The sequence below is a fragment of the Pseudorca crassidens genome, chromosome 12 (genome assembly GCF_039906515.1).
Source record: "Pseudorca crassidens isolate mPseCra1 chromosome 12, mPseCra1.hap1, whole genome shotgun sequence".
NCBI classification, from domain to species: domain Eukaryota; kingdom Metazoa; phylum Chordata; class Mammalia; order Artiodactyla; family Delphinidae; genus Pseudorca; species Pseudorca crassidens.
The window spans coordinates 85,827,846-85,841,279 of record NC_090307.1 but is presented as its reverse complement, the minus strand read 5'-3'; the positions used below and the strand labels follow the sequence as shown (position 1 = coordinate 85,841,279).

Here is a 13,434-nt window from a genome sequence, read left to right as displayed (position 1 = left end):
CACACTCATGGTAGAACTCAACAAGCTCCTCTTGTCTTTTCCTGCAAATTGGCAGCTGGGTCCAGAGACTGGCTCAGAATCCCTTTGCCAAGACTATTGGTGTTTCTTCTATCAGGAGACAAATAATGTTTGGTTTTTCTCTCTTTTGGGGGGGTTGTTTTTCTGGTTTGGGGGGGTTTTTTGGCCACCCAATGAGGCATGCAGGATCTTAGTTCCCCAACCAGGGATCGTACCTGTGCCCCCTGCAGTGGAAGTGCAGAGTCCTAACCACTGGACTGCCAAGGAAGTCCTCTCTCTTCCTTTTTTTCTTTTTTTTGATTTTAGCATCCATTGATGTTCAATACCTAGATCCTTCAACACAGTGAGAGCTGCACTACTGAAAGAGTCTCATTCTAAACTTTCTTTTTTAAATAGCTGAAATGCTTTTATAAAGAGACACTTCTCTTATCTACTATTTGATTACCCGGTTCATATAGAGAAGGCAGAATAAATGGTTAGAGCCTTCCCTTTATTTGCCCAATTTTCAAAAATAATAAATTGGCCCCCTTTCATCCTGCCCCCTAGTTTCCCTCTCATCTCATTCTCCTCCTTCTATATCCTCTCCCTTGGTTGTTTCATCCAGTCCCTTGGCTTGACACCATGTCAGTGGCTCCCATTTTGTAAAGGATCTCTCTGGTTGGCATGTGGAGAGTATAGTGTAGGAGCAAAAGCAGAAACTGGGAAATCTATCAGGAGCCAACTGCAACAGTCCCAGCAAAAGACAACATTGAGGTCCTCCTGGCCACCCTATCCAAAATTTCAAAAGCCCTACTTTTACCACCTGCCAACATTTCCTAACCCCCTTCCCAGCTTCATCTTTCTCCTGAACTCCTGTCACTATCTAACACACTGTATATTTTCTCATTGATCTTGTTTAACGTAAATCTTCCTGACTAGGATGTAAGGTCTGTGAGGCACAGACCTTGACTGTGTTGATTACTGCTATAGAATACAGTAAATGCTCAATAAATATTTCTGGAAGAACTCCTTGAGCTCTCCCCTGAGCTCCAGACTTATACGTCCTGCTGCACACCTCAACTTGGATGTCTAGGAGGCATCTCAAGCTTAACATGTGCAAAATAGAGTTCTGGGGTTTTCCTCCAGATCCCTCCACCCCCCCATCTCAGTAATGACCCCCAAATCTCCCTGCTTGTTCAAACACAAATCCTAGGAATCATTCTGGATGCTCTTTTCCTAAACTTCCATATCCAAGTCATCAGCAAGTCCTGTTGGCTCCATGCCCAACATATTTTTTTTTCTTCTTTGCGGTACACGGGCCTCTCACTGCTGTGGCTTCTCCCGCTGCGGAGCACAGTCTCCGGATGCACAGGCTCAGCGGCCATGGCTCACAGGCCCAGCCGCTCCACGGCATGTGGGATCTTCCCGGACCGGGGCACGATCCCATGTCCCCGGCATCGGCAGGCGGACTCTCAACCACTGCGCCACCAGGGAAGCCCCCCAACATATTCTTGATGCTGTTTGCTTCCCGCTCCCTCCCCTGATTGAATTCCGGAGCCTAAACAACCATCATCCACCACTTGGACGTTTCCACGGCCTGCTATTAGGTCTACTGGTCCCATACGCTCTTGCCGCTGCATATGTTGTTCACACAACAGCCAGAAGAAAAATGCAAGCCAGATCATTTTATTGCCATGCTTCAAACCTACCTTCCTCTCCAAACTTCCCTCACTACTCTCCAGCTGCACTGGTCATCCTTCTGTGTCTGGAGCAAGCTAAGTCTGCTCCTGCCTCAGGACCTTTGCATGTGCTGTTTTCTCTGCCCAGGATGCTCTTCCTGCAGATCCTCACGTTTGATGCCTTCACCTCATTCCCCCCTCAATTCAATGCCACTTCCTCAGAGGGGTCTTTCCTGACCACCTCAGTCCCACCCTATTACATATCCCTAATAACTTATCATTAGTGAACAAGGCTGCTTATGGGCTATTTTATTGGTTGTCTATAAAGAAAGCTCCGATCTCACCTCCCCAGCAAGGTCGTCCCTTACCACCACCCCCTGCACACACACACACACACACACACACACACACACACACATATATACACACACACGCATGCACACACGCATGAACAGGTCATTTCTATCACATTACTAGGGTTTATTTTCCTAATGCCACCTGTCACTACCTGATATTTTCCAGTTTATGTGTTGGTGTTTGGTGTCCTTCCCCCAGTATAACCTCCCATAGCACAGGGCTGTCATCTGTCCTGCTCACTGCTCCACTGTCCTCAGGGCCCATGACAGCACCTGGAATCTAAGAGCTGCTGACCACCTCTTTGTGGAATCAATGAATTAGATGGCCTTACTCTTAAACAGTGCTGAGATTCTTTTTTCCGTCCGTACTTACCTGACATATAATATCCTTCAGGAGACCAAGCACATGTGAATTTATAATTCCATACTCCAGTGTTTGGGGCATAATTTCCATAGCTTCCTTCATGTCTGTCGCCTCAGAGATGGTCTCTAAACAGGAACAGATTTGGGGAATGAAATGAGGAGGGAAGTGGACACAGATAACATTTCCAAGTGTACAGGAACCAGCTCCTCCTTCACAAGTAACTACAAAGGAATGTTCCAGGCACAGGTCAGGATACGCGCTCATTGAGAAACAAATACATGCTGAGGGTCGCGCTGTGGTTCAGAGGTTCACAAAAGCAACACCCAGGAGCCACACACATGAGCTGATCTAGTTGGAGCGTCTACAGCTGAACAAGGATAGAAACACTTTGGATTTTCTAGAAACGTTTCTTGGGCTCCTTGCTTGCTCTGTCTCCCCACTCCCAGCCATGCCTCCCCAATTCATCACGAAAGTACCTTTCAAGTCACGGGCTTTTGGGGGGTCTTTTTGTTGTTTTTTTCTTTATTTTTTGGCCACACCGCACAGCTTGCAGGACCTTAGCTCCCCGACCAGGTGTCAAACCCGGGCCCCGGCAGTGAGAGCACAGAGTCCTAACCACTGGACCACCAGGGAATTCCCAAGTCATGTGGTTTTAAAAGACAAGTTTGGGAACAGTCTACCTCTCGGCCAGGTTTTCTTTGATGTGCACTCCCTCCCTCCCCGTCTCCCCACCGGCCCCCTGATCAAAAAATCAGTCAGCACCAGTCAGCTCGGTAGACACTTTAAAGGTCCCTTGGACCCTTCTCTCAATCTAACTGGGAAACACAGCAAACATATCAACTGCAATTATTTCACAAGCTTCAGTCTACATGCCTTTCCCAGCATCTGTGTAGACGCGCACTCTTCTTTGCCTAATAGGTTTCTATCAGATGCTTCTTTACTGAAATAAATTTACTTAAAGGGAAACTGTAAAAACTAAGTATGAAAAAAGAAAGAAAGCTTGACATCAGTGAAAGATAACTGTAAAAAAAATATGATGAGAGTAAACAGTAATAAAGTCGGGGTAAATGCCGTTCCCGCCCCGCCCAAAGCTGATTATTGTTGTTACAGTAAGTCCCCTACATACGAACCTTCAGGTGGAGAATTTTCAAAGGTGCGAACGTGCATCTGGTTCCAGCAAGGAACCGGAACCAGTGCCATCAGCGTCAGGTGTGAGTGACATTGCAGCTCGCCCTCCGTCCCCTATTGCTGACGATCCTTCAGCTCTACCATCTCCCACCCCCCTCCCTCCTCCAGTCAGTAACTCTTCCTGCCTGTTCACTCGATGCCAGCCCCTGTGTGCCAGCTGTTGTACTGCACTACTGTACTTTCCAAGGGTACAGATTAAAACTGCTTTCTTTTTGTGTTTGTTTATGTATTATTTGCGTGAAAATTATTATAAACCTATTACAGTGCAGTACTATACAGCCAATCGTGTTAGTTGGGTACCTAGGCTAACCTTGTTGGACTTACGAACCAACCGGACTTACGAACGTGCTCTCAGAACGGAACTCATTCGTATGTAGGGGACTTACTGTATTGGATTGTGATTACTGTTAAAAGGGAAGCATTGGGCTCCCCTGGTGGCGCAGTGGTTAAGAATCCGCCTGCCAATGCAGGAGACACGGATTCGTGGTCCAGGAAGATCCCACATGCCGCGGAGCAGCTAAGTCCCTGTGCCACAACTACTGAACCCCATACGCCTAGAGCCCGTGCTCCGCAACAAGAGAAGCCACCGCAATGAGAAGCCCGCGCACCGCAACGAAGTGTAGCCCCCGCTCACCACAACTAGAGAAAGCCCACGCACAGCAACGAAGACCCAGTGCAGCCAAAAATAAATAAATAAATAAATTTTAAAAAGGGAGGGCTTCCCTGGTGGTGCAGTGGTTGAGAGTCCGCCTGCTGATGCAGGGGACACAGGTTCGTGCCCCAGTCTGGGAAGATCCCACATGCCGCGGAGCGGCTGGGCCCGTGAGCCATGGCCGCTGAGCCTGCGCGTCCAGAGCCTGTGCTCTGCAATGGGAGAGGCCACAGCAGTGAGAGGCCCGTGTACCGCAAAAAAAACTAAAAAATAAAAAAATAATAAAAAAGGGAAACACTGAGCTGATATTGGCCCCTCCCCAGACAAGAACTGTAACGGGAGTAGCTGTTTAATACTGAGCCTCTATCTGTCATCTTTCTTCTTATTCCCACTCACTTGGGAAGAACGAATTACAGAAGCTCAGAGCTTAGCGGTGAGGTCGTGATCCAAAGGGCCATCAAAGTTCAAAAAAGGAAAAGAAAAGCAACAGAATGTTTGTTCTAGAATTTAGGGTATGCTATGCACAGGTTGGGAGGTAGAGGCAACGGCAGAAGAAATGGGGGAAGCGCAGTCAGAGAGAGCGGAGAGTCAGCCTGGATGGAATACGGCAAGAGGAAGAGCAAAGGGTCAGAAGAGACCAGAGAACAATCACTTGGGCAATGCAGTGGGAATGCACAGCGGGAACATCCAGCCAAGAAGTTACCCTGAAGGATGAACTTGGCTTCTGAGTGGCACCTCTGTCTAAAATCACATAGCCGAGGGAAGAGATATGGGAACACATGTATATGTATAACTGATTCACTTTGTTATAAAGCAGAAACTAACACACATTTTAAAGCAATTATACTCCAATAAAGATGTAAAAAAATAAATAAAATAAAATCACACAGCCGGGACTTCCCTGGCGGTCCAATGGTTAAGACTGGGCTTGCAATGCAGGGGGTGCAGATTCGATCCCTGGTCGGAGAGTTAAGATCCCACCTGCCACGAGGCACAGCCAAAACGTTAAAAAAAATGAAATAAAATAAAATCACACAGCAACGTGGAGAAAGCCCACCAAAACTCGTCTTATAACTCAGGGTGACGTCATTTTGAATCTTCCTCTAATTGTTATAAATAGAACTAAGATGACATCAATACAGTCAATTCTCATTATTTGCAGTACTTATGTTCTATGAGGTCACCACGAACACAGAATTAGTGGATGCTGAGCCATTGTTCCTACAGGAAATATGGGTCTAGGTTCCTGTGAACCTCTGGTCACATTTTCATCAACCATCAATATAAGCAGACCTCGGAGGTACTGTGGTTTCGATTCCAGATCACAGTAAAGCAAATACCGCAATAAAGCGAGTCACACGGATTTTTTGGTTTCCCAGTGCAAAAGTATGTTTACACTATGCTGTAGTCTATTAACTGTGCAATAGCATTATGTCTAAAAAAAACAATGTATATACCTTAATTTAAAAATACTTTATTGCTGGGAATTCCCTGGCGGTCCAGTGGTGAGGGTTCCGCGCTTCCACTGCAGGGGGCACGGGTTTGATCCCTGGTCAGGGAACTACAATGCCACATGCCGTGTGGCACAGCCAAAAATGAAAGAAAAGAAAAACTTTATTGCTAAAAACTGCTAACCATCGTCTGAGCCTTCAGTGCATCCTAGGAGTAACTTCAAAGATCACTGATCACAGATCACCATCACGAATATAATAAATAATGAAAAAGTTTGAAATATTGAGAGAATCACCAAAATGTGACGCAGAGACATAAAGTGAGCAAATACCGTTGGAAAAATGGCCCTGATGGACTTGCTCCACACAGGGTTGCCACCAACCTTCAGTTTGTAAAAAAAAAAAAAAAAATGCAGTATCTGCGAAGCGCAATAAAATGAGGTCTGCCTGTATATAACCTTCCTTATGTGTGTTTCCGTTTAAAGACAACTTATTTAACATTACTGTTGATTCACTAACATTGAACTCATGGCCAACAGCACCATCACTTACGTCTGAACGAAGCTTACGTTAACACACGAGTTTTCTCTGCCAGGCACATCACAGCCTTCCTGTTCTCTGAGCACTAGCCAGCGCTTCAGCACCTTCCTTGGGGACATTTTTTTCCCCCCCGTGGGGACACTTTAAACAGCGAAATCACCCAAAACCCCCACAAAAATTAGAAAACTGTGGTACTAAACAGAGCACGATAAAGACACTTGTTTATAGCATTCAATGAAATAAGAAGGCAGTGCACGGCCTTGCCTGACCTCAGCTGGGTCCATGAGTGTTGGGTGACTCAAATTTTCCCCACTCTGTATGTGTCCTTAAATGACCATGAAAGCATCGAAATACTGATTGGGAGTTATAAAAATTTTGAGTGAGTCGGTGAATTTGCAAATATGGAATCCGTGAACAATGAGGATTGACAGTACTGATAAAAAAGCTATCTTCTCGGGCTTCCCTGGTGGCGCAGTGGTTGAGAGTCCGCCTGCCGATGCAGGGGACACGGGTTCATGCCCTGGTCCGGGAAGATCCTACATGTCGCGGAGCAGCTGGGCCCGTGAGCCATGGCCGCTGAGCCTGCGCGTCCGGAGCCTGTGCTCCGCAACGGGAGAGGCCACAGCAGTGAGAGGCCCGTGTACCGCAAAAAAAAAAAAAAAAAAAAATCTATCTTCTCAAGGACATGTAAAAATTAAAGAGTCTCAGACATATACACACGCACATGCACGCACACCCACACTCACACACGCTCATGCTGGAAAGATACCTTTTGTATTTCTGAGAAAATATACCACATTCTCGTTCAGAAACTCCTCAGGAACAGGAGTACAAAGCACATGGAGATATGTCTTTTCCACGGTTTGCTGAACAGTTTTCTGAAACACGGGGAACAAAAAAGTCATGAGGAGATACAACCGCGCATCCAAATCCCCTAATATTCGCGTGCACCTGAGCTCTCCACTCCACGCACTGCTGAGCTCATTTCCCAGCAGACCACACACAGGAGCTGAAATTCACCCAGATGCTGAACTCTAAGCCTGACTCTTGCACCAACCGGCCACTGCAGCTACACTTGAATAAAGTGACCTGGGAAATGTCCAGATCGAGCTTTTCTGGGCCACAAATTGCAACAAACCTGTTCTGAATTCGGGTATTTTGTGGGGAGGCATATTCACAGAGCAGCTGAACCTAATTGCATTTAGCACGGCTCAGGCCAAACGTCTACATCCTAACGTTATGCTCCCTCCCTGGGATCTGTGCAGTAAATGGTTAACTCAGCAGGCCTGGGCTGTCCAAACCCTGCACATTCCAACGGTTCTCAAGACTAGCCCGGAACCAGCTCCTGGGTGACAACCTCTAAGCTTTTGGAACATCCTGGCTGATCTGAGCATCTCTGTATACCTGGGGCCTTGGCTCATGCTGCAGAGTTTATACTAACAACGTGATTTATGCTGAATGCCCGTCTTTGTTTGCCTGGGGCCCCGGGTCACACCGCATCCGTTTGTCCTCTGGGGCAGCCGGGGGGCACTGCAGACTAACTGTGGGCACTTCACACCTACGTGATTGACCCCCATAAAAACCCTGAACACCAAGGCTTGGGTGAGCCCCCCTGATTGGCACAATGTCCTGCGTGTTGTCACACATGGCTCCTGCGAGAATGAATGCTGTCCTTGAAGCCCCACTTGGAAAGGACAACTTGTGCCTATTTTCTCCTGGACTCTGCCCTGTGTGCCTTGTTCTCTGTTGATACTCATCTGCATCCTTTCACTGAAATAAACTATAACCATGAGTATAAAAGCCTTCCTGGGTCCTGTGAGTCATTGTGGCAAATCATTCAATCCGAGGGTGATCTCGGGGACGCCCAGACACAGGATTCTATCATCTCCACTCCAATGCAATACACTCCTTGTATGAGCTGTGGCGGTTACCCAGACTCATCCGAGGGCGTGAAATTCCCATTACCCCACCCAAGAGGAGAAAGAGCCGTGCGTACTTTGACATGGGGGTTCTCTACCCTCTCTGGGTCCATTTCTTCATCCTCTAGGCCGGTGGAAGGCTGAGGTACGGAATACGTTCTCAGCTGCAAATTCTTAGCTGCAAAACATGATTCAATGCGTGAGATGAAATACTTGGAAAATGAGGTTTCCTACCGTCAAGACCAGACCTGCATCTTGGACAACAGCATATTTCATTCAGTCGGCGTGTTATCAAAAAGCTGAATGTCCATTTCTCACAAACGAATCCTACTGAAGCCTTGACTTACGTTATCATTAGGAGAGTGGTGCTGCAGTTTTGAAGGGTCCTCAGTCGGAAATTTAACATGTGCGTGTGTGCATGTGTGCGTGTGTGTGCGTGTTCCAGCTACAGGGTCCAATGAGTGACTTCTCTGAGATTTTTACTTAGAAGGGGGGGTTTACCCTTAGGATGAGACTTAGAGTTAACATGTTAGCATCTACTCCTTTTTCACTATAAAACTTGAAACGGATGGGGGATGGAAAGAAAAGTAATCTAAATAAAATGAACGTATGTACACCTTGCAAGTCTACGGTTATCGATGTGGACCTGGAAACCTCATAGCCGGCCAGGCACAGCCCTGAGAGCTGCTGACGAAGCCTGCAGAGAAGGGGGAGCTTTCCCCAACTGTGTGGCTCTTCCGTCGGAAGGCACTGGACAAAGTCAGTGAGACCCTGGAATCAAATCAACACGTGGGGTCGGAATCCGCTCTGCAACGGGTTTTCTCATCCATAAACTGGGACAATAACATCTACTGGGTCAGACTCAGGAGGACTCGATTATAGGTTGGCTGAGTGTCGGGCACGCTGGCTGGCAGAGGAAACAGTCTGCGGCCGGGAGAAGCAGCCTTATTACAGCAAGAGCAACAGCCTGGACTCAAAACTACACTGATGAGTGTACTCAATGCCACCGAGCTGTATGCTTAGAAATGGTTAAAATGGTATTTCATGTTACATGTGTTTTACCACGATAAAAAGAAAAGAGAAAAGAAAAAAATACACTTGGAAGGAACGTTAATTTGCTGTGTCAGAGAAGAGTTTCCTGACCTTTTCCTCAAGCAGCCTCCTCTTTTCCAAGTCTTTCCTGATCACGGATTTATTGGTGCCAAAGCAGGAAGCCATCAGTAAACATGGCTGTGGCCCTCATGACCACCATCTGTCTTAGCAAAATCCAAACTAGACAAGTCTCAGTAAGAATGGATGGTCAGGCTTCCCTGGTGGCGCAGTGGCTGAGAGTCCGCCTGCCGATGCAGGGGACGCGGGTTCGTGCCCCGGTCCGGGAAGATCCCACATGCCGTGGAGCGGCTGGGCCCGTGAGCCATGGCCGCTGAGCCTGCGCGTCCGGGACCACAGCAGTGAGAGGCCCGCGTACCGCAAAAAAAAAAAAAAAAAACAATGGATGGTCTGTATTTCTAAACCTGTAGTTCTCCCTCTCCCCTCCCCCAATCTGTACTAGGGAGGGGATTATTTTGTGGTTAAAAATAAATTCTTCTGAAAAAACTAAGATGACTATAGGAAACACTGCACATCGCCCCAATCCTTTTTCCCCTCTGGTTTTCAAATACTCAGGATCTTGGTAAAGTGCGGTACCTAACCCACAGCTTCTGCTGTTGTAAGTGAAGGTGAGTTACGGGAGAAAGGGGGCTGTTTAGCTCTGCTGGCGACGTGATGGTCTGGAGCAGGGTTTCAATCTCAGCACTTCCGGCACTTGGGGCTGGATCATTCTGTGTTGTAGGGCCAGACCTGAGCATCGTAGGACGTTTGGCAGCATCCCTGGCCTCAACCCATGAGATGCCAGAAGCCCCTGCCCTCCAGTTGTGACAACCAAAAATGTCTCCAGACATCACCAAAGGCCCCTGGGGGCCAAAATCACCCCTGGTTGAGAACGCAGCCGAGGGCCAACGCAGGTAGCCACGGCTGCTTCATCACTACAGGAAAGTAACTCAAAGCCTGCAGGGGACCGAGTGTCACGGCCCAGCCAGGAGTGTCACAGCAACCTCTCTAATGTAGACATTTCAATTCCTTAGCAGCAAAAGCCTTGACTCGCGCCTCTGATTCGCCCAAAGAAATGGCATCTGTAGCTGGCACAGTGGCAGCCTTCTCTACATAGCCCACACCGTGCGCTCTTGGCTGAGCTGTCGGAGACACTGCCGTACAAGCCTGGGTGTTTTTATGTTATGTGCTGTTCTGCGTGGAAGAGTGCCACCCCCCCGCCCCGATTCGTGTCCACCCAGAACCTCAGAATGTGACCGTATTTGGAAGCGGTGTCTTTGCAGATATAATTAGTTGAGATGAGGTCTGATAAAAGAAACGTTCACATATTGAGATACAGAGAAGTCGTTCTGGCTTCTACATGAGTTCACTTGGATTTGATGCTAATTTAAATAGCTTGTATGTGGCCTATCAGACCGACATTGTACATCTGCTTTAATTATTAAAGAAAAGGGCGCACTGACCAGAAGTAAAGAATGTCCACGTTGAAAATAAAGATTATAGAGTTTCAGATGTAGAAAATAAACGTATGGTTACCGGGGGCGTGAGGGAGGGAGGGATAAACTGGGAGACTGGGATTGACACATACACACTACTATACATAAAACAGATAACTCATAAGGACCTGCTGTAGAGCACAGGGAACTCGACTCAGTACTCTGTAATGGCCTATAGGGGAAAAGAATCTAAAAAGGAGTGGATATACGTGTTTGTATAACAGATTAACTTTGCTGTACAGCAGAAACTAACACGACATTGTAAATCAATTATACCCCAATAAAAATTTTTTTTTAATAAATAAAAAATAAAGATTAAAAGCCTCCCTTCCTGGGACACCAATGCTGGTCCTCCCTTGATAATACGACTCCTTTCCCAGGTGCCAAGGCCTTGCTGTATGTGCTGTGCATGTACGTGCTGGTCTGTTGTTTCGTTTCTTTGTTTTTTGAAACCTTGAAGAAAGGTTTCCTGACTTGTTTAATGTTCTTTGTTCTGACAAGATATAAAACTGTGCTGAAAACCCTGCTTCTCCAGAGCAGCTTCTCAGAGTAACATGGGAAGCTGGCCCCCAGGCCGTAGTCCTCACTTTGGCTCGAATAAAAATCTTTTCTATTCTTATTATTGAGTGTTTATTATTTTCGTCAACAGGTCATAGTGGAGAGGGGGGTCCCTGACTCCAATGACTGGTGCTGTTATGAGAGAAAGGAGGTGATTCTCACACACACACACACACACACACACACACACAATATAAAAACACATACACATATATACACACATGTATACACACATGTATACACACAAATACACAAATTCACACGCAAATACACACGTACACATGCGTGCATGTACACACATGCATGCATATACACATACATGCATACACACATGCGCACGCACACATACACACACACACACACACACACACACACACACACACACAGGGCAGACAGCCATGTGGCGACAGAGGCATAGATTGGAGGGATGTGTCTACAAGCCAAGGAACATCAAGGAAGCCTACAGCCACCAGAAACTGGGAAAGGCCAGGAAGGATCCGGCCCCAGGGCCTGCCCACACCTTGATTTTGAACTTGTAGCCTCGGGCACTGCCTCCTTCAAGGCAGTGCTGTTGTTCTAAGCCCCCCAGTCTGTGGTCCTTGGTTATGGCAGCCCCAGGTAGTTAATAATGAACCTATGCACACCCAGCACTTTCTCCTTGTACTTCTTACCAAGTCGCAGCTTCACAAAAGTAAAAAGCAGAAACTGATTCTCGTCTGGGCACGCGGACCCCTCCCCGCGGTGCCGCTCACCCCCAATTCCAGACCTGATGCTCTATCCGCCGACTGGGTCTCTTCTTCCTCTTCTTCCTCCTCAGACGGGCCAGGAACCTCGCCGTCTTTATAGCCACATAAAGCAAAAGAAACAAAAAAAAACATAATTGTTCCACTGCTCTCCTTGGCACTGAGGGTTGGTCCGTGGCCCCGGGAGAGTCGTGCCTATTACAGTCGGCTGGAGGAGGTCATCGAGAAGACAGGACCGCTGCCCGACCTGCGAGCTGACCCCGGGCAATCGGAGGCCCCTTGCCCCTGCCCTGTCCTGGGGATGTCCACCCTGCCCACCATGCCCACCGTGGAAGCCATTTCAAGAATGCACCTGGAGAGATCAGGTGTGGCTGAGACTGCCAGACAGTGTGGGTGCCTGAACCCCGGGAAGGCCTCTCTATAAACTCTTAGATGCCGGCGGGAGGGCAGTGATCTTGGCCAGCCACGCCCAAGACCGCCACCTACTGATCCGGAGTGGCTGGCTGCCTCTTTCTCTGGTCTCTCCTTGCCCTCCGTGTATGGGGGTGGTTTGCGAACCAACACACAGTCCCACAGAAACATCCCAGTTACTGGAAACAGCCTTAAGGGACATGAAAGAAAGATCTGTGCAAATTCTCCATGAGATGAAGGACACAGGATGATCACATAGTTACAAGCACCCCAAAGAAATATAAATGACCATCATGCATAAAAAAAGAGGCTCAACTCCACTAATTATGATACAAATGTACATGAGAACGAGGAAGTGCATCCACCTTTCATCTGTGGGGTTGGCAAAAATTTTAACGATAATACCCAATGTTGGCAAGGATGTTGGCAAACGGACACCTCATCACCGTTGCCAGGTGTGGAGTGGGAGGGCCATTCTAGAGAGCAGTTTGGCAGGACCCATCCAAACTGTAAATGCACACACCCGCCAAGCCCACAGTTCCACTTTTAGAAATCTCTCCCACAAAATACCGAAAGAGCACAAAGGTAGACGCACATCGTGACGTGTGTAAAATAAAATACTGTGGAAAGATAAGTGTCCATTCATTAGGGAATGGATAAATAAAATATGGTACATCTATAAAGTTACATAGATCTATAGGTACTGACATGAAAAATTCTGCAAGATATCTTTGAGGGAGGAACAGTCACAACATACTACATAAAGAGTGATCTTATTTATGATTTCAGGAACTCTATATATATCTCTACATATTATCATTATATACATACCATTATCTGGAAAGATATAAATGATGATAGATAGATAGACAGACAGATAGATCTGAGAAGAGCTCTGGCAGGATATACACCAAACTACCACTAGTGGTTACCTATAGGAATGGGAACAGGGCTGAGGGAAGAGTAAAGGATTATTTTTTCACTTTTTATT

General features: G+C 47.1%; 1 protein-coding gene across 2 annotated transcripts in view; it reads right to left on the bottom strand.

Moving 5' to 3' along the window:
- DNAH10 (dynein axonemal heavy chain 10) overlaps positions 1 to 13,434 on the bottom strand; it is a 147,671-nt gene that overhangs the window by 131,135 nt on the left and 3,102 nt on the right. For both annotated transcript variants that reach the window (XM_067701117.1, XM_067701116.1), the window contains exons 2-5: positions 12,056 to 12,127; positions 8,224 to 8,324; positions 6,997 to 7,105; positions 2,406 to 2,521 (exon numbers count right to left, since the gene is read on the bottom strand). In XM_067701117.1, the coding sequence (XP_067557218.1) occupies positions 2,406 to 2,521; positions 6,997 to 7,105; positions 8,224 to 8,324; positions 12,056 to 12,127 (398 nt within the window). The remainder of the gene's footprint in view (positions 1 to 2,405; positions 2,522 to 6,996; positions 7,106 to 8,223; positions 8,325 to 12,055; positions 12,128 to 13,434) is intronic.